At 46.6% G+C, this 26,706-nt stretch overlaps 2 protein-coding genes across 2 annotated transcripts in view; both read left to right on the top strand.

Moving 5' to 3' along the window:
- The window catches only part of RPLP2 (ribosomal protein lateral stalk subunit P2), a 142,270-nt gene that overhangs the window by 8,777 nt on the left and 106,787 nt on the right, over positions 1–26,706 (top strand). The window lies entirely within an intron of this gene.
- On the top strand, positions 1,991–26,706 carry PNPLA2 (patatin like phospholipase domain containing 2). Its single transcript, XM_057412793.1, has 9 exons — positions 1,991–2,295; positions 17,900–18,132; positions 18,331–18,396; positions 21,501–21,710; positions 22,623–22,683; positions 23,583–23,750; positions 24,201–24,333; positions 25,147–25,269; positions 26,085–26,706. The coding sequence occupies exons 1-9, from the start codon at positions 2,109–2,111 to the stop codon at positions 26,347–26,349; spliced, it is 1,446 nt and encodes a 481-aa protein (XP_057268776.1). The 5' UTR covers positions 1,991–2,108; the 3' UTR covers positions 26,350–26,706.

Here is a 26,706-nt window from a genome sequence, read left to right as displayed (position 1 = left end):
ACTAATCTGTTATTGTGGTTACAAGTGTTAGGGAGGTATCTGCAAACAAGGTTCAATATTCAGTTTTGCCACAGATTTCTGCTAAAGTCACAGCCCATCAATTAGTTCTTCTGCAGCACAATCCCTGTTCTGGAAAATGAAAGACACAATGTTTTATTTGGTTTTGGCTACATGGAAATACCCTTGTGCGTCACCAGAAGCATGGGGTGAAAGCACTATGATTGTCTCGGTGTCAAGGGTCTTTAAGGGGGGTCAAGGCTCAGGTGTGCCAATGCTCACCTCTTCAAGTGGAGGAGATGAGGGCTGACAAGGGTTATGCAATCACATCAAACAAAGGAATGAAGGAAATTATAAAAGTAGAGGTATGACAGGAAGAGAAAGAAGGGTGGGTATAGGGCAAAAACAGAGGACTTGAGGTAAACAGGGTTAATTGGTTAGTTGCTGCAGGACAGGGTGAATATGTATCAAAGGCAGGTGAGGTTGTGGGCTCCAGGGTAGGACCTGGAGGGAAGGTAAGGCTGGACTCCCCTCTGTCTGATGGAGGGAGAGAGCTAATATTTAATTAAAAAGTACTCTGTCTGGACAGGCTGGAGTACAAGGCCTAAACTGAGCTCAAATATTGGATTTATACAAGGGTTACTTGCTAAATTGGGTTGATTTGGTCAGCTGACTGTGAGGCAGTAGAGAGCTATTCTTACAACCTCTATGGAGTGGGTACCAGCCTTTGGGGTGCTGGTACTTTGAAAGGACACATGGAAAGAACAGGAGATGGGCTACTTGGATGACCTCTGCTGACGTTAAGTCGTGAAATTCCTGAGGGGAGGAAGGCTGAGCTTTGATTAGTCTGAGAGCTGTTAAAGACAAGTGTCCCAAAAGAGAAAGTTCTAACCAGTTATAAGAAAACTAATGCAAATAGATTTATGACAAGATGAATTAAGGTTTGTTTGGTTTTGGTTGTCTTTTTTAAACTTTGGTAGAAAGTGCTTTTACCACATGTTGATTCTATTAAAAAAAAAACACAAAACCCTATTGCTTTTTGGTTTGTCCCCCTCCAAACCTCCTTCCTGCTGATCTTGCTTCCTTGCTTTGAGTTGAACAGCTGCTTCTCTTGCTGTGCTGATCCTATTGATGTCCCTGTAAATTTTCACACTTCTGATCGTCTGAATGACTATAGTCTGCATTGTTTATGACAAGGGTATCTTTTCAGCTTCTGCAATCTATTTTGATCTCCTAATAGCACTGGCCTCTCACTCAGTGCTGCTCTGTGGGGAGCTGATATGCTGCAGCCTTGCTTGTGCAGAAGCACTACTGGAAATTGCAGTTGCCTTGACCGAAGGGTAAATGTTTTGGTGTGCTCAGAGCATGTGAAGAAAAATAAGAGGTTAGCAAAGATAAGTTTTGGTGAGTTTAGAGACAGAGAAAGCTGTGAAGAGAGAGGGGCCGCCTCTCTCTCTTTCTTGTGCTGTGGCGAGCCATGCCTCCCTCTGGCTCCTCAGCTTTTTATGAAAGGGGAAAGCTTTTACCTTCCCTTCATGTTTCTTCCCCGTCTCCCGAAAAACAAAGGACTGGGGGAAACTCCAACTTGGAGTAAAAGCTGCCAAGAAACAGTATGTTTTGCGAGGGGAAGACAGCCCCAGTACACAACGAGGTTTGGGGTGCTGCGAGGACCCTTAATCCTCCTTTCCCCTTTCTCCTCCAAGGAGCCTCTGACACTGCAGGGTGGCGCTGGTACGGCTGCTGCGCTTGAACGGCCAGCGAACAGCCGCAATGCCCACGGGGGCCGCGGCTGCGACCGGAGTTCATCGGAGGAAGGGTTGGAAGGAGGAGCCAGCTGCTTCCCGCCCAGGGCCGGGGCCTGCGGAGCTGAGAGGCAGAGCCGCCCCGCCCGCCGCGCCGTCTCATATAAGCTGGGCAGCCGCTGCCGGCAGCCCCGCGGGAAACTTCGCTGTGCCGGTGACCGTCTTGTTTGGCAGCAGCGCTTCCCGGCTCTCGCCCTCCGTCCCGCCCGCCCAGGGGCCGTGCGACTCGAGGAGAGCCCCGCGGCTTTCCGTCGCGGCTGCTTCTTCCCCTTTCGGCCCCCCTCCCGCCTACAGCGGGGCGCGGAGGCCATGTTCCCCCCGGACTCCACCTGGAATATCTCCTTCGCCGGCTGCGGCTTTCTGGGGGTCTACCACGTTGGGGTAGCCAGCTGCCTGCAGGAACATGCCCCCTTCCTCGTCGCCAACGCCAGGAAGATCTACGGCGCATCAGCCGGGGCGCTCACCGCCACCGCCCTCGTCAGCGGCGCTTGCCTCGGTAAGCAGTACACCTTGTTGTTACTAATTTATTAATTACCACAGCGGCGGGGAGGAGTGGGGTGGTGGAAATAGCGCTCCGCCCCCCTCCTCCCCCTTCCGACATGCGAGCGGCGCTTTGTTTGTAAGGCCTTACCTTAGTGTTCCTACTTCTTAGTGTCTCTGCGCGTCTCAGGCTGAGGTCCGGGGGTGATGCAGGAAGGTAGAGATACAGGGGTCCTAACCGGGCACCTGGCCTCCCTGAGATGGAGGGAGGAGCCGCTGCCCTCCTCAGAGCAGGCGTCAGGGGGTCAGCAGTGGTTTTGACCCCTACCGTAATAAAAAGTGAACTTGTGGGGCTTAGTTCGTGAATTTGAGCTGTTGGTGAGGAGGTGACCTGTTGCCCTGTAGTAACCTGCTCTTAGTGTCTGTGAGCAAGAGGGAAGCAGCTGAGGATGGAGATGTTGAGCAGTGTGTTGCATGTGTGGATTAGAGTTGAACAGCATCTCCAAGAAGCCAGGAAATCTATCTTTAGCCTTTCTTAGCATCTTTATTTCTAGAAGAGGGTTATGCCTCAGGATGTAGGGCGTTAGGGAATTTTCCTGCCCTCTGCAACAGCTAGATCTCCAGTTTAGCTAGATGTTACTTCTGTTTTCAAGTTACAGAAGAAGCTTTTTAAAAGTTACCTCTGAAGCAGGCGCATGGCATAGTCTGTCCTTGCTTAGGGCATGTCTAGAGAACAGCTGAAGAGAATGGTGTGTGGTGCCTCCTGTTTCTTTACTGTTCCACTGTAAGGTCAGGTGTTTTGTGTGCTGGGGGAGAAATCACGAAGCATGCTAGAGGCTGTACTTGGAAGCTTTTGAGAATAATCAATTCAGAAAAGTATCTTGAAAGGGGAATGTGGTGTGAGAGAATCAGGCATATCTGTTTAGTCTCAGAATTAAGAGCTTCTCCTAGAGCTGAGTGAAACCAGAGCTGTTTACTACTTGAACTCCTCTTGCCTTCATCACAGGTGTCTTTCTGCAGCAGTCCCAGTTCTTTGGGGACACGTAGAGTTTTGAGATGTAGCCTTCATGCAGCAGAAGCATTTTCTGTGTAGTTAGGTTTGAAGTTTATCTCTCCTATTTTGTTTACAGAAATGTCCGATGAAGTGTAACTGCTACTCCTGGAGCTTGATGGGAAGCTGTTCAAACCCCAGGCTGGGATCTCAAAAGCTGTAGTCATGCCATTGTGGAAGCATGCTTGCTTTTATCATGGACAAGGGAAAAGGCCTCCTCTAGTCCCTTCTCATGCAGGGATCCATTTGTTGGTAGCTGCTGGGGGGTTAGTTGCTTTACTTGCTGTTCCTTATGTTAAAGAGGTGGCTACCAATCAGGTCCTTAACTGGGTGGTCCCTGTGCTACTCAGGGGTATGGCATGAACATGAGACAGGCTGGCAGTAGTGCCCAAATCCTTTGCCTTGCTCAGAAGCCATTACTGTGCTGACCAAGTCTGTTGTTATGTCTGTGTTATTCTTGCCGTTGTACGTCCAGAGCACCCATGGTGTGCTGAGCGTTGCCCTTGGGGAGTTAGCCTGATAGAGAGCATTCTGTGAATCCAGGTTAGAACAGGTTTTTCCTACTCCCTGTGAGATACAAGGGGAGGTATGATAAAGAGGACAGAGTTAGGGGTCACCTAGGCAGCATTTGCCTCCTTCCTGAAAGAGAGCAAACCATGCTGTTTAAAGCCAGCCAAATCTTGGATCTTGGGTGTTCAGTTTCTGGTTTAAGTTCGGCTTCTCTGTGATAGTTTTCTTTTGACTCTGCCTGTGTGGTTGGCATATATCTTGGGTAGAGAGCAGCTCTAAGCAACAGAGCTCACTTCTGAAAGTAAAAGCAAATGAGGTGCTTCGTTGTGGCATGGGATCACTGTACCTTGTCCCTGTTGTAAATCCTCCTGACAGGGCAAATTCCAGCCTGAGGTCCAGGGATTAGAGTGAAATCATAGGGAAGAAGAGAATGATTAGGCAGAAGGTACTGCTGCAGCCTGTGCTAGGAGAGCAGTTCATCCTAGTACAGGCTGTTGTAGGATCCCGAGTATGCGTGTTTGCTGTGCAGCTGGTTCTGCCTGAGAGTAAGCATTATAGCCTGTGGGCTTTGAAACTTACGGCAACTGCTACTCCACACTGTCTGTTGCCCTGTCCCTCAAAGTGGAATGCTGAATAGTGTCTCTTGGTGCATGACAAGTAGAGGGGAGTTTTGTGGAAGCATTGCTTATTTGTGTGCATGTAGATGGATTTGGTTGCATCTGTACTTTGCTCTGATTTCAGTGAGACTATACTGTGCAAAGATAAATACTTCCTGGGGAGGTGTCAACAAACCTCTTCCTTTGCGTTTTTTCTTTGGTTCTGATCCTTTGAGACCCTGATTAGGGAGAACAGAAATTTTCCTGGACTCAGTGTGCAAGATCCCACCTAGTGGTTTCGTTTCCAGCTTTTTTTCTTCTTGCTTTTGCATCTCTTCAGCTGGCTTCTGAGCTAATTCTGCCTTCTCTCTGAATTAAGGCCACACTGTCATTTTTTGTATATGGCAGTAAGGCTTTGCTATGGGCTAACACTGAACTGAAAGCCCTGACCAAATGATCTTCAGCCTTGAGAACTCACTATGGGCTTGAAAGGCTGATTTTGGAATACCAAATAAAACACTTTTAGGCATACATGCTAGCTAGGTAGAGGATATTATTTCTAAATTAGAGGCCAGGAGGTATTTATGGTCTGATATGACCACACCTAGCTCTTGTTAAACACTTTACCATTAAGCCATAGTGATCTTGGATTTACTCTCTGAGGCTGCAACAGTGGTATTGTCCCACATCTGAAGTACTCTCTCCAGCCTTGAGATTCTTCTTTTCACTGGCATGAAAAAGCATTGCTATTTTTCCACTGGAATAATTTCTGTGGCTGTTGAAGTGCACCTGGCAAAGTCTCGTGTGTTTGTATAGAAGTTGCTTGATTTTGCATACTGCAGTGTTGGAGTATGAATCACTTATTGTCCTGAGGGTTTTCTGGAAAATGGCCTTCTGTCATGCCTGTGTGTTCTCTTGTGGCTGTTGGAGTCTAGCACACCAGGAAATGCACCTCTGTATGCTAAGCAAGTGAAAAAGTCCTTTTGTGCTTACTTTGTGTTCTTTTCCTTATGCACGCCTCAAATCCTGCAGCTTCTCACAAACTCTAGGCTTGGAGCTCTGAGGATATTTACCTATATGGAAAAAAAAAAACCTTAAGGCACTGGCCTGGATGAGTAAAACTGGCTTATGTGACATGACAAGACTGTCCATTTTCAGTCATGAGCAATGTTAGTTAAAATGCAGTCACTGTTGGACTTTTAAGTCTTTAATACAGAATAGGGGATGTGTTTTTTTTAAGGATCTTGAATCACCTCACTCTAGTGAGCTGCATGGGATTTGGTGTGCCTGGTTTTGAAGTGCAGCAGCCTGGATGAATGATGGGATATGAACATTTAATCACTGAAAATCTGATTTAGAGTTGATGTGAAGGTCCTGGACTGTGCTTCCTACTCACAGTTAACCAAGAGCATCTGAATTGTCTGTGTAACATGTAAATATTGTCCTATACAGCCCTCATCTTGAGGGTGGGTTGGAACTGCTGAAATGCTGCTTTTTTGGGGGGAAGAGGTAGGTTCTGCTGTCAGAGGCAGAGCTGGCCATGAAACCTGCATCTGTGGGAGCTAGCTGTTCTCCTTCAGCATGACAGTTTCAGCAGAAAATGATAAAGCAAGATGAGGGAATGTTTCAAGCACTAAGAATACAGAAAGGAGTCTGTCTGCTAGATTGAGCAGTGTTGTGTAGGGTATTCTCTGGAGAGCTCTTCCTGGGTTGCTGACAGGATTTCTTATTTTTTAAACTAGTGTCTTAGCCAGGACTTGTGTTGGGCTCAACCTGGGATGAAGTAATAGTTATTTGACATTCAGGTTTGCTTGTCAGCTGTCACCATGTGACCACCAGGAAATAACGCTGCTGAACTCCAAACTTTTTCCATTAAGTAGCAGGAGGGGGAGAGCTAAAAAACAAAAACAAAAAGCAAAAAAAAAAACCCCAACCACCAAACCCCGTTTTCTCTTTTGAAATTGAGACAATGAATGATAGTAGTGTCTTAAATGTTGTGCTCCTGAAATTTGATTATGTGCATGCAGATGCTTAAGAACTAGCCATGGAGAGTATTTTCTCAATGTGTGTGGTCTCCTAACACCAAATCACTGACTGATAGAGGGAAATAAGTCTCTATGGAGTCCTCAGAGCAATGCCAGTTTATGCTGTCCAAAGTGTGACTCATGAAGCTTGGTATGTAGTGCTGTCTCGCATGGCTGTGTGAGGAGATCCATAGGTCTCCCCAGGTACGTGAGGGAAAGCTTTATTGCTCAAATCCTTCCCTGCACATGAGGTTGCTGCTTGCATCTCCTCCGGAGGCCCTAGCTGGGGCAAAAGTTGTTGAGCTCAGCAGCTCCAGCACTGTCAGTGACAGTAGAAGCACCTTTATGTACATACATGGAGATGTGGATGTGATTCATGGGAAGCCTTCTGGTGCTCCCTGGAAGCGGTAAAGCTGCTGCTTCTTTCTGTGGTGGAAAATAGAGGTGCATGGATGTTCCATGCTGACATAGTTGGAAATGTCCATTGGCTTGGTGGAGAAGCTGCTGTGCCTGGATGGGTGCCATCAGTGGTCACAGGGCTGCAGGCTCGGGTGTCCAGGTGAGTAAGCTGGTATCCAGCGTACTGTGCAGTACCTTTTTCTGGGAGGGAAGTAGCTTGTTCCCACTGCCTCCTGGCTCTTTCCCATGAGGAAAGGTGCTCTTGCAGGTATCTTGTTGGATGAGCGCAAGGGAAGCCAAGCAGCTGCTTTCAGTGAAATGCATATTCATAGCAGTGCCTGTGATTATTCTTTTGTCACCCCACATAGAGAGGAGATGTGCAGAGCAGCTTGGTGCCCAGCCTTGCTCCGTCAGCCACAGCAGCAGCTGTGCAAACAGCACAAGCCATCTTTGTGTGGTTGCTCTTCTGACCCATCATTTCAGCATCTCCCGAACCTGTAGCCTCTCCAAGCTATTCCACTTTTTTCTACCTCTTATTTCCCAGACTCTTCAAGGTACCTGCAAGTACTCCCTATAAGAGTTGAGAAACTTTTGAGTGTACTTCAGAGTCCTATGTCCAGTTTTGATTATGTTTGGAAGATAAGGTTAATCCTGGTAAATCAAAAAAACATCCTCAGGTTCCTTACTCTGTCTTAGTTTCAAACTCCCATTGCTGCAGTGGCTACACTTCAGTTGCCCATACTCTGCCTTGTTCTTTCTGCTAAGTGTGTCTGGGACTTGAGGTGAATGTTAGGATGTGCTGTCAGGAATCTAGGAGTGAAGGGAACCCCTGTGTATGTATTTGTCTTGGGCTGTCTTTTCTTGTCAAGCAGGCATAAGGCACTAGAGAGGGTGAGAGCTGGTGAAAAGCAGGGGTAGAGGAAATGACTCCATGTAGAAGGTCCTAAATAAATGTGTCCTTGGGAAAAGGCAAAATGTGTCCTGGAAGTGATAAGGTCTGGGGCAGTAAAACTTCAGGGAGCATGTAAAAGGGAGGGGACTGATGAGCCTTGTAGTGTAGGAAAGATGCTAGAGGTTGTTGTAGTTGTACCTGTTGTAGCTATAAAGACAAGAGAAAAGGAGGAGAGAGTTTGGCATTTCTGATACAATAGCTACTTGTGACAGGCCTGATCCTGTCCCACGGGTTGTGCTGCTCTGTGTACAGTGTGTCTGGGAGAGCTGCCTTCAGTGTTCCTAGAGTCCACGACTCTCCTCAGCTGAAAGGCTCAGAACAAGCCAAGCTCCATGTGATCCCAGAGGCGACGGGTCCGTGCAGGTGACGTGCACTTTTGTCCTTGGTGCTTGGGATATGTCAGGCGTGGAAGCTGCTAGTTTTAGTAGAACCCAGGGCTTTGTGCTGCCCTCTGGCACCTGCCCAAGCCTGAAGCTGTAGTGCTTTCTCATACAGATAAAGGCCAAATCTACATTGATGGTTTCTGCCTGACAAATCCTCTGGAATCTGCAAGCTTTGTGAAGTGTCTTTATGCAGCTGTTTCCCAGGCTTCTGGCTATGCTATCGCTGCAGAACTTCTGAGAATGAGCCATTCTCTTCTTCATACACTATAGTTTGTTTGGATAGATACTGGTTTTGGAAGCCTTTGGGTTAGGATTTAGTAGGATTTAGTGGACCAAGTACCAGTTGAGCACTGGAGGCTATGCTGGTGTCTGAGCTGCCACTCTGGTGGATTATCTAGTTTAGCATCCTGAAGTACAGGAGATGGCATCTGAGGGTGTAGATGGATCGGGAGCCCTTTACATATGTTAATTACAAGAGCTGATCTTGCCAGCTTCACTGAATGCTGATGATTCAGGGCTAGGCCTAGAAAAATTATTATTCCAGTGTATCGTGGAGGAAGGGTGTGGATTCAGGATGCTGTAGTTATGCCATGCATGGAGAAAGTCAGAGCCCTGTTTCAGAGTGGACTGGCCACACAAGAAGAAATTGCACTGATTTATTTAGCCCAGTGTTCTTATTCAGTGAGATTGGTAAAAACTCTTTTATAGGAACACAGTAACCATTTAGCTACCAGCCATACTTCTGCACACAGAAGTGTTAATTCTGTGTGTGTGAACTTCAGCTGGACACTGCTATGTCTGCCTTGCTGCTTTCCTTGCTTGTGTACTGCAGGAAGGGTTGCACAGAAGCTCTTGCCTTGCAGGGGTCTGTGCAACCTCTGTGAGTCCTACTTTTGGTTGTTTTTTGGAATCTGAGTCATCTTGATGCCTGGGAGTTGTGGCTGGGGGACCACTACTGATATCCATAGGAGAAAGGTAACGTCAGTTTCCAGATATTCTTGTGTCAAGGCTCCCAAGCAATGCAGCCTGTCTTGCGGTCTGCCAGAAGATGTTTCCCAGTTAAGCTACTTCTAGATTCCTTCTAGAACAAAATACCCGTGCCCCTCTTCTGAGAACTGCTTTGGAACAAATCTTCTCATTCTCACTTCCTTGCTGAAGTCTGCTCCTCTCATGCTGTGGCTAGTGAGAAGAGTTCAGGCGTGTAAGGTGACACTTCACATGCCCATGTGAGATGGAAGAAGGGCAAAGCAGGCACGGCAAGCAGCATGCTCGCATGTGCCTGGGGAGGTGCATGGCATGGGTTGGAGCAGTTGGCTAGCTGTGCAAGCATGAGGGAGCTGGGCACGGTGCAAGCTAAAGGCCAGTGGAGTGTTTCAGGGCTATTTCCTTTCATTGTGTGCCAGGACTTTAGCAGCCACACAAGTGTATAGTGGGAAAGGACAGAGAAAAAGGAGACAGGGTGCTCTGCATGAGCGAGCCAGCTGTATTTCTGGTAACATCTCTGATCACGCTGCCTGTAAGTGTGCAGTAGAGCGTTCAGCAGGAGTTAGACTGTGAGGCAGTAAAAGCTGTGTGTGGGACTTGCTTTGGTGTTGGTGAAGGTAGTGATTAGTGTGTGATAAAGCCGAAGGGGTGCTGGAGTGGCAGCTCTTTTATTGGGCTCTAGACATACAGATGATGACTGCTCACTCCACTTTTTCCTCTTTGTGGATCTGTAGTGCAGGTGCCTGCAAATGTATCTCCTGCCCTGTAGCACTGATCTCTTTCTTTTTATCCAAAACATCTTGCCTCTAGTGATACCTCTCCTGTGAAGTGAGACCAGCACACTTTCTCTGGGTGCATGGTGCTGTCCTGCAAACTGGCTCTGAGAAGCGAGTATGGAGTGTGTGTATAACATTGTGCTTTGTATTGGTGATTTTCACTTGAATGTATAAAGCAAGAGTTGGATGTGATTCCACTTATGCTGCTGTGCAGTGCAGAGGAGAAGGGCAATTTTGCATTAACTTTTGTTACTCTGTACCTTCTGTAACTCTGTGAATGCCCTTTTCGTGTCTCCCCATGCTATTTGAGTTGCAATATGGCATTGACAGGATTGATGAGTGAATGAGGACAGGACATGGTTTTCAGTATAGTTTGCCTGGGGTCCTGAACAACTTTTCCTTTTCATGCGCTGTTATACTATTTAATTTCTAACGCAGTGAACAGAAATGCAGCATTAAGCCTTGTATTAAGGAATTACAGTGGAGAAAGATTAGGCTAGTGGGGATTGTTGTGGTTGTGGCAGAGAATGATCCTGGCGGGCTGCCTGAACTGAGCTGCCTCTTGGCCTTCCTACTGATTGTTTTGTAATAGCAGCTGCACTGTGTTCTGATTTGTGTTGCAAAAATAAATGCTCCTATCCTGACCACAGAAACAAAGCAGGCCTCAGCCTGCAGGACACCAGTCACCAGGTGAGGCTTTGGTGTACCAACACTACGTTAAGTCTGGTGCAGCTTAGAGACGTAATCAAGCATGGCAGCTCTTGTGCCTGATTTCCTAAAGGCTTTCTGCTTCTGTACAAAACAGCAACCTCCCTTAAGGTGAGATGAGGTAAGAATTGTGCATCTGTGCGTTTGGCTTGTGTGAGGGTTCTATCCTGTAGGTACCAGTGAGTGGACAGGCAGGCAACTATCACTGTGGGCTCTCTGGTGAGCTGCACTCTGCAAGAGGAAAAAACTTGGGCAACTTGAAAGCTGATCTTTATGCTCCCCATATCCAGGACATGGCAGTAGTTCTGGTTCATGTATTAACTGGTATCTAGACCACAGAAAATAACTATCTCTTTGTCTCTAAGGGGGAAAATTCCTCCTTTTGGTTTGGCTTTATTTAAACAGAGAGTGACCAACAGTGTTTTGGAGTGTTTTACCCAAATTTTACTTGAAACAGAAAAGCAAACATCTTGGGGACAAACATGTTAACCAGAGGGAGGCTTCAGGCTCTGAAGCAGTTGCAGGTGATTGCATTTACTTAACCCTACTGCTGCAGGTTGCATTGTGGCATGGTTTGTGTCTAGACTTTGTGGTGCTGAGCCCTGAGAATCTGAACCAGAAAGAGTTGTGGGCAGAGCCCTTCCTTCCGCATGTGCATCTGGCTGTGAGAGCTGGCCCTACTTGAAAAGCTGTCACTTCCTCTTGGTGTGTCCTACCTGCCCCACCTGTAAGGTGCTTACCACAGTCTGATAGGGTTATTCTTACAGGGTACGTATCAGTGCCCCTCACCCTTGAACAAAAGGTGGGAAAGGCCATTATTTACACCTGGTGGCCAGGCTTCCTGAGGTATCCCCTTGGCAAAATCATTTGCTTGATTAGCTCTGGCGTTAAGTCCTTGCATAGAGCCCCTGATGGGAAGGGTTACCTGCCACAGAGAACAAGCAGTAGGGCTGTCTGTAGGCTCAGTGAGTGTATGTTATAAGTTGTGTTTGCTAGATGTGTATTGCCAGAAGAGGTACAGGAAGGAAGCTTTTCTTATTTGAAGCCAAGTCAGCTGGGCTGTTTCTTATCTGATGGCAAAACAGTCAGAGTGAGACTGAGTGAAAACCTCAAAACAAATATACCTCAAAACAACAAAAAATGGGGAAGTCACAGAGGAACAGCTTGTTCTGGTACATGGAGTTTCTCAATATTACTGGCTTACATGAATGTAAATGTGCAGATGTAAAAAATATTGGTGCCATTAAAGTCTCCACTGCTGGCTTCCACCCCTCTGCCTTAAACATTTAAAAATGGTCAGTTTTATTGTGTTAAATAGTAGTGGTTATACTGCTTCTGGAAAGCGAGGGGTAAATATCCTTTCTATATCAATGCTTTTAGGCATCTGTCCAGGATTTCATGCAGAAATTAAAGAGCTGTCACAAGCTATGGGATACACCTGTCACCTGAAAATGTCTTACTAGGGCAGATCATAAAGCATTACTCTCGCTGTATTTCTGCTGGTATGGATTTTGCCTTGGACCTCCCTTTGACATCCATCCAGCCTCACTTAGAGGCTGTTGGAGAATATCTTGGGTCAGATTCCCTTAGGGACGAGTCAGCTTTTGTCTAGCTTTGCTCAGCTGAAGGTCTGTCTGGTTCTTGCTCTCCTGGGACAATGTGTGGAAAGCAGGTTGCTTCAGCATGAGCGTGGGAAGAGGCGCAGAAGGCCAGCCAAGCAGCGGGATCTTTCATAGACTGAAGGCACTGCCCACAAGAATAGGGGCTGTCCTTTGGTCAGTGCTTTGCACTGCTCCTAGGGGTGAGCGAATGGGCCCTTTCTGGTGGTCTGAGCTCCCTGTGAGGAAACATCCAGTGAAGTTCTCTGTTAATTATTGTCTAGATGTTGGCTTGCAAACTTTCGTTTCGGTGGCTCTCGTTTACAGCTTTACATTTTTGGGCTGGTGACAGGACTGTGTTATAATTAGGACTGTATCATCCAGGAGAGGCCAGGCCAGAAAAGCATGCATGTTGCTGACTCTCAGTACTTAGAGAAGGGGCAGGTGCAGGAGCTGCGTGTGCTTAGCTGGAGCAGCTTGGGGATTTGTGCCCAGGAAGAACAAATCTCCTGAAACTTGTGCTCATCATTGGAAACTAGCTTTTAGATGAGGTACAGGAATACCTGAAATTGTGAGGGACAGGCAGCCAAGTTAAATTAACCTTGGAGGAGATGATGCTGGTGAATTCCTTCTGACTCAGCCTATTCCTAAATTCACATCTGGACTGAGATTTACCAGTGGGCAACATGAGAGCTCCAGTGATGCTCAGCAACTGTCTGAGTTGAAAGTGGAATGTAAAGCTTGTAGCTGTAGACTTTTGCAGGGAACATCTGTGCTGAGTAAGGCAGAAACGTAACCTGAACAAATAGCTATGCAGAATTTACCAGGGACCTCATTCTGGGGCTTGCTTATGCTACAGAGGAGCTGTCTCTTGTCCTGAAGATCTTGCAGTCAAAATAGCTTGGGCATGGCATCCCAAGCTAACAGGCATTGAGCGCTCAGAGTGCAGAAGGAATGCCAAAAGCACCTGCACCTCCTACTGCTAGCTGGCTGCTTTTCAAACCTTTTGGTATTGGTGTGTCTGGCCAGTCTGGAGCCATAGCTGAGTAATGGGACTGAGGAGAGAGGAGTGGTGCCACGTTGCTGAGGTGTAGGAAGGAGTCCGTTTGGATTCTTGCTGGTGTTGAATGAGAAACAGGTTTAGTGAGGATCTGCTTGGTTTCCTTCCTGCCCCACTAGTCCAGGTAAGGTATGGCAACTGCAGCTGGGGGTGTGACCTCTCAGGCTGTGCTTCCTACCATCAGGGACAGAAGATGCTTTTCCTGCATTCATCAGCTGTCTGTGCTGTTCTCTTCTCTATCCCTTTTGAGAGCCTTTCCTTTAAGCTTGCATCATGTTTACTGCAACGCTAGCCGGGGGCAGGAATGTCCCTGGCACAGAGTATGATCTTTGTGCTGATGTGGAGCTCTCCCAGAGAGAGCTGCAGTGTCATGGCTGAGTTGCAGTCACAGGACCTGCTGGGTGGAATGAATGTCCACGATGCCCCTCTCTCTCTTCAGCCTGTTCTGCTCCTATTTTTGGTTGTGCCTTAGGCTTTTTTTAAAACTTGTAATGCTTCATGGGTCAGCTGTCCTTTTGCTGGCTGGCAAATGGCAATCAGTGTGGTCTAATGTCAACAGGAGAGCATCATAGTGCCCTTGGTGCGAAAGCCCTGCTGAGGAATATGCAGGTCCAGAGGGGCCCTTCTTTCCCCACTTGTCACCCCTTCTGCTGTGGGGTGTTTAACCTTTGGAATGGTTCTCATCCTTATGCATTGCACAGGCTTGAAGTTGTTTCATCTCTGAGCTCTTAGCTGCGTATAAGGGTCTTCCCAGCAGCCTGGCTAACATCAGTTTTAGGTGGTTGATCTTCAGTTCTTCTTTGCCAGAGGCAGAGTAGCAACATGCTGCTGAGGCTGGAGGTGTTTGTATGCAGTTATAAATAGTATGTGCTGCTTGAATGCTTTTCAGGTTAGAGGAGGGTAGTTTAAGGAGGACGCAAGGCAGTAGAGACTGAGATACTGGGTTATTTTGGATCTGAGCATGACTGGTAGTGGTGAAAACCAGTCCTTTAAAGGAATGACCTTGCTCTGTCAATAAGCATAGCATATAATAATATGAAGCTGGCTTCACATAGCTTAAAAATGAAATGCCGGTTAGCACTGCCTTCAGGTGTTTTCCCCATGGGTAATGGTAACTTGCCTCTTGTAGCTGCTGCATAAATATCACAGGATGAACCAGCAGAGGTGGAGCAGCTGGCTTCCTTTGTCTAGAAAGGGACACATTGGGATGTTTCAGGACATAACTGCCTGATGTTCCTTTGTGTCATCACAACTGAAATTTGGATAAGGACAATGGCAGTATTCAAATTTATATATAACACCACCCCCTGGGGCAGGATAAAAGGTGGGATATGGCTTGACTAATGCAACTGGAATATTCCACATATTAATATGATTTTTAGAGAAACATTGGCTTAGTAAATCTGTATAAGAAAAAGTGTCAAATTAATTGGTTGGTGAGAGAACAAAATGTTTTCCCAGCAAGCAATACCAGCTATTATGTGTTGTCTCTGCCTCTTGGTATGTACTTCAATAAAGGAAGAGAAACTTAATTTAGCTTTTTCACATGTTCCAATGTCCTGAATCACCAGATCCCTCAAAAATCATGGAGGACTTTTCTGTGGGCTGAAACTGGCACTGGACTAGTAGTAATTGACATCTTGTGGATGACCCCTGTAGGACTCTTCTGTTGACCACCTCTCATTCAGCTGCTCTCTCTGGCAGGCTGTGAGTAGAATTTGAGCTGGTATTCCTAGAATAGCATTTCTGGTAGTAATGGGATTAAAAACTCTTACCGCTTCTGTCTCCTCCCAAATGTATTTTCAGGAGGGCTTGTCATCTGTCATGGATCTAGCTACATAAACTTGACTCCTTTGGCTGAACCCTCAGCTAGCCTTATTTCCAGGAAGGCTGGTGGTGCTGCTGCAGATCATCCTGTGCCTGTCTCTTCCTGCAGTTCTGCACTCAGCTTGCTTAGAATGGGTTGGGTTGGCAAGGACTTTCAAGATCATCTAGAGATCCAACCCCCCTGCCATTTACAGGGACACCTGCTATGAGACCAGGTCAGTCGAAGCCCTGTCCAACCTGGCCTTGAACACTGCCAGGGATGGGGCATCCACAGGTTCTCTGGGCAACCTGTGCCAGTGCCTCACTACCCTCATCACCTTGCTTTGGTGCAAGTGAAACAGCAAGTCCAACAGAATCACAGGTGCCCTTAAACTGAAATACCTTAGAAGCTCCTGTGTGTGTGCATGTGTGCAGGCATGTACTAAAAAGAACCTAAACCAATGAACACCCAGAAAGTATTCAAATAATGAAATTGCTAGAATAAGTAATAATTCTTATTTTGTTCTCATGGCTGTGCAGTGTGATAGAGCAGGTAGCTGCAACTCCAGTCTCCCCTCAAATGCTGTGAGACAGTCTGTTTCCTCACATAGTCAGGACTTTGCTATTTTATTTTTCTTAAATGAACAAAACCTTCCAGCTCACATTTTAGCTCAAGCAGTCAGTCATAAGCTCCATGTAATTGTGATTGTTTCCAGTATTGCTATCAAATCTTCCTGTACAGTGAGATGCCAAGTGTGAAAGCATCATTCCATAAGCGTCATCTCCTGGGTGACACACACACCTCCACACTCCCACCACCAGAGCTCTCTGTGCATGCAGGCTGTCTCCCTGCAGCTGTGTGCTCAACACCCAGCCTCCCACTGGGTTTTTCAGCAAAGCCAGCAGCTCCATGCAATGCACTCAGTGCAGTGGAGTTTCTTGGGGTCATGCGGCCAAGGAGCTGGGCTGGGATTCCCTCAGGCTTTCACTCTGTTGCTGCTTCTTCATGTGCATTTCCTCCCCTTGTCAGATGTTAAGGTGTCTTGGGGAGCATTATGAGTGCTAATGGCATAGTGCTGATAAAATGTAATTCCCGCAAGGCTTGCTTCATATTGGAAAGGGTGTTGAACCATGTGGCTACTATCTGGAACAGGTTGGGCTCAATGGCTTACTGCTAATTGAGTAAGTAAGATCAGAATTAGACTGCTAAACATTGCTCTAGGACAGAGCAAAAGACTGGGATTACAGTGCTAAAAATTGCTGCAGGGGGGAACTTGGATTTTCTGCTAAGTTGCTTCCTCACAGTGCCTAAAATCCTCACCCAGAGTCTCTGGTCACGTTCAAGATTGAAGTTCTGTGCATGCTTGAGCTGCTGGTGCTGATGGGTTCCCAAAGCACAGAATTGCATTGCCAGGCTGTGTTGTTGGAAAACATGTTGCTGGCGCACATGCATTGTGAAAGGGTGGGATGTGTCAACATAGTATTGAGGCTGTTAACTGCTCCTATCTCCATTTTATTTACTAACCTGCATCTAACTTTGGTTCTTTCATTCTGCTGCCTCCTTTCTGCAATTGCAAGTCTGTGTGGGAGAGCAAGATGGAGGGATTTCCAGCTGGCTTGAACTGGTAGTCTTTCATCTTTCTTCACGAACTGAACTTCAGTGTGATTGAAGTCTTAATGTGTGAAAGCATGTATTTCTTTTTTTTCCTGGTTTCTTTTATTCCACACCACCACCATCTCCCCCCCCGATGATATTCTCATATGTATTCCTGATGCCCCTGGGAGTGCAGTGATTGGCTGGTTCTTAGAGGAGCTGTTGTCTTGTATCTCACCATGGCTAGATGTCTGTGGCGTAACAGTCAGTGTGTGCAAAGGGCAGCATGCTGGCTGCTGGGAGTTTGGCTTGGGTTGATGTTTTTGCTTTGTTTTCTGCCATCCCTCCTTTCCCAGTGGAGAGCTCTGATGCTGTTGCCAGATCGGGCTCCTAGTGACCATGAGATAATGGGCTTAGCAGATGCCTTCCCTTTTGTGCAGATGGGATGTCTCCTCTCCTCCAAACTCAGCTGGGTCACTGTGTGAAAGGATAAAGCAGGCATGGCTTCATGAGTTCTACTTGCTATAAAGGCCTTGTTTAGTGCTGCGGAACTGGATGGGATGGGACCGAAAGACTGCAGGAGGCATTAAGTCACTCATTCCCTAATGGAGCATAGTGTCTGTCTTGTTCACCTGAGTGGTGGCTGATATTTGCAGTTGAACTGGGATCATTTAGCTCTAAAGTACAGACATTCCTGTTTACTGGCACTTTTGCTTACAGGCAGATGACTTTTTCATGTCAGAAAAAAAGATGCTTACTAGAAAAGTGTTAGTGGAAGATGTTTTGAAGTGGATTTAGCCATAAGCTCAAAGCTCTTAAAGCATCTCACTTGTTTTCTTTGCTAGTCTGTGTTTTCACTAGCCCTGCACTGACCAGTAAGACAGGATCTAAGAAAAAGTGTGAGGCTTTAGCCAGATGCTAAGGTCTTCCTTGACTTTATAAAACGTATGTCAGATGAGGGTAGCTGTCTGCGATGGAGTGTGAGGGCCAAGAGAGCAAACTTCAATGACTCCTGTAACACTGCCAGTAATAGCCTCTTGTCTTGAGTTATATATCAGCCGGTGGGGATAAACCTCTGAGTAAAACTGTGAATGAGGCTTTTTTTTGTGCCTTATTCTGTAAAGGAGGAGGCTGTATTTTCTAGGATTTTATGGTGCATTTTTCTTTCTCTTGTTGCAGGTGAGGCTGGTGCCAGCATTATTAGAGTGTCTAAAGAAGCCCGGAAGAGGTTCTTGGGACCTCTCCACCCATCTTTCAACTTGGTGAAGATCATTCGGATCTGCCTGTCCAAGACCGTGCCAGAGAATGGGCACGAGGTTGCAGCAGGACGCTTGGGTATTTCCCTGACACGGGTCTCTGATGGAGAAAATGTAATACTGTCAGACTTCCATTCCAAGGAGGAGCTGATCCAGGTAAATGGAAACTTATTGCAGAGGGCTAGGCAGGAACTGCATGCTAGTTTGTTTTCCCTTGGTCTCCAAATGTCCTTAGTATTGGAGTATAACTGCCAGCACATGCCAGTGTGATGTTCTGAGAAGAGTAATCAATCAATCAATGGGTTAAATAGGTTTTGATCTGCTGCTTACATTCTGGATCTCTTTCTCCCTCAGGCCTGTGTCTGCAGTGCCTTTATCCCTGTCTACTGTGGGCTGATACCTCCAACCTTGCGTGGAGTGGTAAGTAAGACTCTAGGTGATCCTTCATTAAATCGTGTGCTAATGAGTAAGAAGGCAGAAATGTTAGTACTCTATTTTGCCTGTCTGCTGTCAGCAATTAGCCTGAGGAAGCACAAGAAATTCCCAAATGAACAGCTTCAACAGTGGGTGTGCCTTCTTTCCACTGCTGCCTGCTGGCTATAGTGTCCTGAAAACTAGAGGATTTAACATGATAGTAATATATTGCAATCTGGGCAGGTACTGACAGACTTAGCTGCTTGGTACAATGCTGTCCATCACTGAGGCTCCAACCCTCTGCATGTGGAAAGAACTTGGTTCCAGGGTAGAAACCATGAGTGTGGTCCCTCTCCCACGAGCCTGTCACTTTCTGTTGGGTTTTAACTAGTGGTGTTGATACCAGGCCTTTATTCCATGGAGTTCTTCCTGTCCTTTCTCTGAAAATAATGTTCTGCTGCCTGATGGAGCTTCTTCAACGTCCTGTCCAAGGCTGTCCAGTGTCTACCTTCTGTGTTTGCATGTTGGAAATGAAAACATTTGAAAGCTCTGTGGAGCTGGAGCATCTCTGAATATTGCAGTTATGCTTAAGGGCCTCCCTTGAGCTTGGACTCCCCTTGTGCTACATAGGTTAATGCAGACATTAAAAGGAAAGTTTGTTTGAAAACTAGGTAGTCAAAAGGGAGAGGGAGAACTGCTATTAATGTATGTGTGCCCTGGTTTCCTGTAAGTGACCTGACCTAGGTACCTCAGTCTGTCAGACCATAGCATCAAATCTGATCCCACTGCTACCTGTGTCCAAAAAGTGAGGTCAGTTTTGCTCCTGTCTAATATATAGCTTGGCTGTCTTTGTCCTGTGCAAGCATTTTGGGCAGGAAAATCACCTAGAAATGTCCAATCTGCAGTCAGGTTTTTTGTCCCACAGCTGGTAGCTCTTGCCCGACACTTCTCTGGGGCTAGTCGAGGTCAATGTGAATTAGGCAAAATCTCAAAATTCCAAAACATCAGGGTTTCTGGAATGTGCAGCTGCCCTGGCACACCAAGGAGTGACTTCTCATGTTGAGATTCCCCATGGGGAAAGGTGGGGAGGGAATATATGAGATGAGGAAATTAATTCCTACCTCTTCCCCCAAAAAATCATTGTTCTTTGTGTCTCTCAGGGGGGAGGGTGGTGAGAGCAGAGGTTAAATTAAGTTGGGTATGAGCCTGTGAAAAGTTTTTGACATGGGACTGCATGGTTCCTAGCATGCCTGTGATGACTGTGACTGTATTTGCCACAGGACAGACTGACAGGCCTGGCATGAGGACAAGTTCTGAAGGCAATGTGATTGTGTGAAAAGTGTAAAATCTGTATTCTGCCTTCCTTCTAATTTTTTTCCAGTGTTCACTCTCTGAGCTCTGGTAGCCCCATGGAGTGGATAATGAAGATAGGTGGAGAGAAGGAAAAACAGTAAATTCTCAAATACTGGGAAATGGAAGGGTCAGTAACTGACTTGTCAACACACGCTTTAGCCATGAACAAGTTCATGTACCATGTGGATGAGATGAACACCTAACAAGGATCAGAAAGCCAGGTGTCAGTTCATGTGAGTGAGGGGCCCTGTAAAAAAAAAAAAAAAAGAGGACATGATAAGGGAATGGAACTGGGCAGCCCAGAAATTACTCCAGTCTGAGAACCATCCCCCAAAACTGCTGCTGCTCATGCCTGGAGCCAGCTGGTGTCTCCAGCCTGTGGCTCCGTGCAGTTAGGCTTTGCAAGGGGTTGGAGAGTGGTTAGGCTTGGGTTGCTGGAGGTTCAGGCAAATGCAAAGAACTGGCAGCTGATCTTGAGTCAGGAATGGTAATTGGCACTGCTTGGGGAATGGTGGACTGGAGAGCAGGGTCTGCGTGTGTATTCCTGGATTTCCATGCAGTGAGAAGGCTTTGCCTGTCGGCTTTTTAGTTAAGCCTTTTTTCTAACGTCATCCGTGCACTCATGCTGCCCCCCTGAGGGAAACGTATGTTTCTGCATCCTTACCGCAAAATTAGTGTCGTGTGAGACAAGGCAAAGCATGATGCAGAATGGAGCACCTCCTCTTCTGATCAGCATTTCCGTGCTCTGCTGGATTCAGCCTCAGCCAGCTTAGCTCCTCACCCAGCAGAGAGCTGAACGATGGCACAGCTGCTACTATGGGGCTGTGTAGTTCCTACATGATGGTTTGCATTTGAACCTGTCTGAAGGGACAGGTTCCTGTCTGGCAGGATCAACCTTGACACAAAATCAACAGGGCTCTTCTGTAACCAAGGTTCTTAAGAGCTTGAATTGTTGCTCTGCAAAGGTTTCACACTTCCTGCTCCTTTGGCTTGACCAAGGCCCTCTCCCTTTATCTTCTGCATGTTGTTTACACTGCCAAAGGCCTGTGATAGCAGTTGTCTTGCTCAGCTCCTTGTGCAATTATGGTACACCAATGAATACTCTGAATTGAGTACATGCTACTGGGATTGTCTTTCCTGCAAGGGTAACGCAAATGTGTTTATGGTGTGTAAGTACAGAACATTCTCTGACAAGAGAGTGCCTGATAAGTGCAAAACACTGGTCCCCTGTGCTCTGTTACCACACCACAGAAAGTAGATTCCAAGGGTGTATACATGTGTTGGAATTGCTGCTTGATAAGCCTGCTAGCAATAAATCAGCTCTTAGGTAACGAACCTGCCAGTGGGAAATTGTGTTTGAGCTTATTCATTTTAAACACAAGTGAAAAATGGCACAATGTCACAGTGTGACAGCTTAGATCAATGCTAATTTGCACTGTAGGTGGTGGTTGTTGTGTCATTTTATTTAATTGGAGAGCTGTCAAAACCCATAGGAGATTTAAGTCAGCAGTCACACAAGTAAACATGCCTTTCTCGTGGAATGCTTGTGTCCAACATGCGTAACCATAGAAAGAGAGGCACATAGCAAAAGGAGATTATAGACAACACAGCTGTGCTATCACTGGTTTTGACTCCTTCTGTGCTGGTGGGTGTACTCCGATCTCTTCCCGAGTTGTTGGCACAAATATGAATACAGTAAAAAAGCTGCTTGATCAGTTATGAGAATTGAGAGTGCTTCATTTGTCTTGATTTTTTAGAGATACGTTGATGGAGGGATTTCTGACAACTTGCCACGATATGAGCTGAAGAACACCATCACGGTGTCTCCATTCTCAGGAGAAAGTGATATCTGTCCACGAGACGGTTCCACAAACATGCATGAGCTGAGAGTCACCAATACAAGCATCCAGTTCAACCTTCGCAACCTTTACCGCCTCTCAAAGGCCCTGTTTCCTCCGGAGGCGCATGTGAGTTTCCTGGCAATATCAGAACTTGGACAGTAGATAGGCACTGGCTATACTGGGCACTTTAGCAGAGGAAGATTTCAGACACTGTTAGTTTTGTATCTCTTGTTTGTTTTTTAACCTTGACGTTATTAACCCAGTGACTTGGCAAACCTTGACCATTTGCACAAGGTTGTATAAGCGGCTTGGTTTTCTTTTGCTTCTGGGAGATCCGGAATTTAGGTTGGAAAGTATTTTCACGTTGCTCTGGAGTAGTTTGCCAGGAAGTCAGGCTCACTTGTAAACAAGGGTGTATCAGCCATCAGAACCCATGTGCTCTTGAGTGTTTTATTGTCAGGTTGGACCTAGTAGCCTGCAGCCAGTGACTGTCTCTTAAAAAGTGCCAGTGGAGCAGGTGTCGCTTTGACCAGCTTTGTGTACTGTGAGCAAATGCAGCCTCAGATAGCCTTGGTATTTCAGCATAATAAGTGTGCTTGCATGTGCTGAATTATTTGGACAGGCTTTTTCCTCCCCCTCTCTAGTCTTGCTGACTTTATCTGCAAATGCAGTGGCCCTTCCTGGCATCTGCTGAGAAGTATTCTGGTCTGCTTGTCAGAGTGACTTGCTGAAGGCTGCACACAGTAGCATCAGCTGTAGATGTGGAAATTGAGTTGACGCAAGTCTAAGCTCATTCTTGGGTAGGATTCCAGGTGTCCCTTCCCATCTTGAATTATCATGTGATCCCCATGTTCACTGTATTTATGTTACACCCACCATATCTGCTCAAAGGCTGGGAAGAGCTGACAAAGATGAGACTTGTTTTTGGGATAGCTCAGGAATCAGGAAAATTCCTCTAAAGCCAGCATTGAGCTGGTGTTTTCTCTGCTCAGCCAGGCAGTCTCCAAATGACTTGCTCTTGCCTTCCTCTGCCTTCAGGTGCTGCGGGATATGTGCAAGCAGGGCTATCAGGATGCACTGCACTTCCTGAAGAAGAACGGTAAGGCTCTGTGTTTGCAGGATACACTGATTTGCTTCGTCTGTGACAGGCTTGGTATCTTGGCTTTGAGAATAGTCAGTGGTGTATATGAAAAGTGGAAGGGCAGAATTGAGCTGTGCTTCAGGAACTGGAATATGGGATTTATATTAAGTCTATTTTAGCACTGCAGGATGCAGAAGTGAACACCTTTCTAGTGCAATGCAGGAGGATTCTAACCATTCTTATACCAGAGTGGTGGTTTTGGCACATCTAAGTTTTGAAATTACTTAGCATGTACTCTGCTACACCAGCACAGCTGTTAGGCACCGGTGCCATTTGGACTTTCTGCAGATATCCTCCTGCTCCTTTTTATGTGCAGCTAGGGTATGTCTAATGTGGCACAGCAGTGCAGAGCACAGGCATGCCTTCAGAAGCTCCCCCGCACTTGGCAGTTTGTCACTGTCTTTTTTGTGAAAGCCCCGGACTTCGTAAACTCTGTTGTAGCAGGTTAAGCGTGTGTTTGATGCCACCTAGTGTCAATTTACAGCAGATCGAGCACATCGAGCACATCTCGAGCATATGTTGACTCTGTGTTGCATACCTCACTGGGATAAGAGCCGTCAATACAGCCGTGTTTGCGGATTAAGCTGCAGGAGGGAAACCTTGCCTGCAAGATGGGTGACTGGCAACTTATAGGAACAAAACACTGCCAAACAGCACCCTGCTGTTAAAGGGGAAAAGGCAGAATTTCTAGCAGCGATGTTTCTAACTCATTGTGGTAAGAATTACAATAGATGTAAGCTAAAGAGGCTGGGTATGACGCCTGTCTGAGGCGTGTTAGGGTGAAGAATAACACTAAAGGTCAGGGGAGGCAGGGCAGCTAGTTTAAATCAGCCTATGGTATGACTTCTTTTCCTCAGGTCTCCTTAATCGTCCAAGTCCTGCCCGCCCTCTCCTTGCCATAGAAGCCCCCCCAGGAGAGAAGAAAGAAGAAGAAATGGAAGCTGAGGACCAAATAGAGGACAATACTGAACTTGCTGAAGTTGAAGAGCATATCATGGAACACTTGCCTCCCAGACTGAACCAAGGTATGACCCAAAGGGAGAGATACCAGGCAATCTCCCTGTGCTGCCTGGTCCACTTCAGAGGATTACCGGGGATATGTTGGGTATTGCTTGTGGATGGGCTTGGCCATACCTAAGGATTTAACTGACACCCACTGATGATGAGATGGAGTCGTGGCCTCTTAGATAAAATTGTGGATTGCCCTTTAGAGGCTATTGGGAGAGGTTGACTCATTTGACGTTGCTCTGAATAGTAAGGAGAGGAGGGGATCTTGTTGCTCACTTCTCTGGGAGTCTGATAAAGCTAAAACCTGCTGTTCTCGGCTGCACTGGGACAATTACTACCCTGAGCAAGACTGCCTTAAGAAGTGGAATGTGCAGAGGGGAGTCCTCAGGCTAGATAACTTCTGGGGTATGGCAAGGAAAGAGATAGTCCCACTGAGGGGATTCAACCATATTCTCTTCTGCCTCCAGCTCTTCTGGAGGCTTGTGCTGAAAGAAGAAGTTTCTTTACTGGCATTGCCAACATGCTGCCTATACGTGTGGCCACAGCAATGATGGTGCCCTACATGCTGCCTCTGGAGTCTGCAGTTTCCTTCACTGTCAGGTAAGCCATTGGCTGGTTCCCTTAGTGGTGTTCTTCCTAGTTCAGTGAAGTTCTGATGTAGTGAAACATAAACAGCCAGAGACTCTGCATGGCCTCTCTGACTCTGCAGTGACCAAATACTTGGAGAAAGAGTTCCTGCCACTTACCAGCCATATTAAAAAAAAAATTAAAATAAAAGTCCTCCCCCCACCCGCCCCCCAAAAAAAAAGAGGCAAAAGAAAGCACCCCAACAAACACCTCTTCCAACCTTCATATGTCGTTTAGCTACAGCCAATACTTCCAGCTTGAAGGAAGATGGCTGTGGGCTGGAACTTGTCTTAGAAAATGGTGAGAAATTTTGGAGCCTGAGGAGAAACTTGTGAGCTAAGAGCACAGGGATGAAAGTGGGAACCAAATGAGGGGATGTTCCCCTCTGCAGTGAGGAGAAGAGAATTCCCAGCCATTTCCAGTTCTACACTTAATGGGCTAAGAAGACAAGTCTGTCAGACTTGTTCTTTGTACAAAGTACTCTATGAAAAGTTTCTGGAAGGAAATAGCTTGTGGTAGAAAAGCTTAGAGAAAGACACTTTCCGAATCTGAAAATCGATGAAAAAATGTGGAAAGTGCAGACACAAAACATAAAGAATAAGTTCCTGGGCTGTTTCCAACCTTCATAGCTTCTCCCTATTAATTCTGTGAATGGTAGTATAAATTGCTCTTTATACATTTGTAATTAAAAATAATGAGTGACCATTGATAAGATGCAAAACTGGTGTCCTTCTCATCCTGCCGTTTGTGTGGCCCAACTAATGGTTGTCTTCTGTCTCCTCCCAGGTTGCTGGAATGGCTCCCAGATATTCCTGAGGATATTAGATGGATGAGGGAGCAGATGACTGAAATCTGCAACTATCTTGTGAAGAAAGCCAAGAAGAAACTTGGCAGCCATCTTTCAGCCAGGTATGGCTGCTTTCCTCCACAGCACTATTCTGGAGCAGCCCTCCATTTCCCCTTTCACCTTTGACTTTTACAGACTCTGCTCCAATGGAGCTGATTAAGAACATCACAAATGGACCAGAAATTGATCTGGTCCATGGTATCTTGGCTTCCTTAACTGTTGGATAGACTGAGCACATGGTCTTCTTCCTTCTTCTCATTACAGGGTAGACCCTGTAGTGAAACTGTTAATACGGTGATAGGGCAGAAGACATAGGTTTAATTAAAATAGTATGCTAGCTTATTCCATCTTCCCTGTAGAAGACATAGGTGCTGTCTTTGTGGCATTTTCTGGCCCAAAGTCCCATAAAAATTCCTTCCTAGAGGTCCCTTTTCTGCCATGAGATCTTGGCCTGGTTTAGGGTGGGGAGGCACTAGGGTGGCCAAAAACCACCAGAAGGTTTCCAAATGAGGCAGAGTACTTACGTGTGTGTTTGTGCCTGAGTTTCTGAACTGAACTCCCTGCAGCAGTCCATGGCTTGAGGCTGAGGCAAGACTGTGTTGTGTGGATGAGGATAGCTGAGTATTAATAGGCAGAGGGTTCCAGCTGTGATTCGGATCCTAGTACAAAAGGGTGATTCTTACCCACAAGCGCTCATGGTCTTGAATAATCAAGAGATGTGAGGGGGCGAAAATAGGTGCACACTGAGACTTCTAACTCTGCATAAGATTATGCAGTTAGTGGTAGAACAAAATAGCTCTATGGTTCTGGAGCTCTGGTCTGGTGACCTGCTCAAGTCTTCCAGTGTACTAATTCTTTGCGTGTGTTTATCTTTCAGGCTTTACTATCACCTTGAGCTTGGACAGCCTCAGAGCCTGCCAATTTCTTCTGCATCAGCTTGTGGTGAAGCATTGCCTGTGTGGATGAGAAGCAACCGTTCTCTCTCTGATGCCATGATGAAGTGGGAGGAGTACCAGCGCCAGCTCATGCTGGGCTTACTCTGCATCAACATGGACATGCAGGCTTCTCTCTTCCCTCGGGAAGGGCTTCAGCTAAAGCTTCCACCCTTAGACTGTGCGAAAGAGTGCCTGCCACTCTTCTGAGCCTGCTGGCCTGAGGGGATGAGGGTGGGTGGAAGGGGAGCGCATGTAGGGTGGGACCAGTCTCATCCCTCAGCAGCAGGCTGCCCTGTGCTCATCAATATGCTGCAAAGGGGATTTCCCCAGGATGGAGACTGGTAGAATTGACTCTAGTCATTTTTTGCCCACTGGGCCAGGCAAGGGATCTCTGTGATCAGAGACACACATAGGCTGATACCTTGCTCTAGGTTTGTGTTGAGGCCTGGCTATTGCTCATGGCCAGGCTGATGCTGACCCAGCTGGGCTTTCCCAGATAGTGCACTTTGAATTGCCTTTGGCTTTTTACTGCCAAATAATCAGGATGTAGATGATGCTCTCAAA

Source organism: Pezoporus wallicus, unplaced genomic scaffold (genome assembly GCF_028554395.1).
Source record: "Pezoporus wallicus isolate ANWC-B61680 ecotype Strahan unplaced genomic scaffold, APGP_CSIRO_Pwel_v1 scaffold_6885, whole genome shotgun sequence".
NCBI lineage: Eukaryota > Metazoa > Chordata > Aves > Psittaciformes > Psittacidae > Pezoporus > Pezoporus wallicus.
The sequence above is the reverse complement of the archived record's forward strand: the minus strand, read 5'-3'. Positions and strand labels throughout refer to the sequence as shown.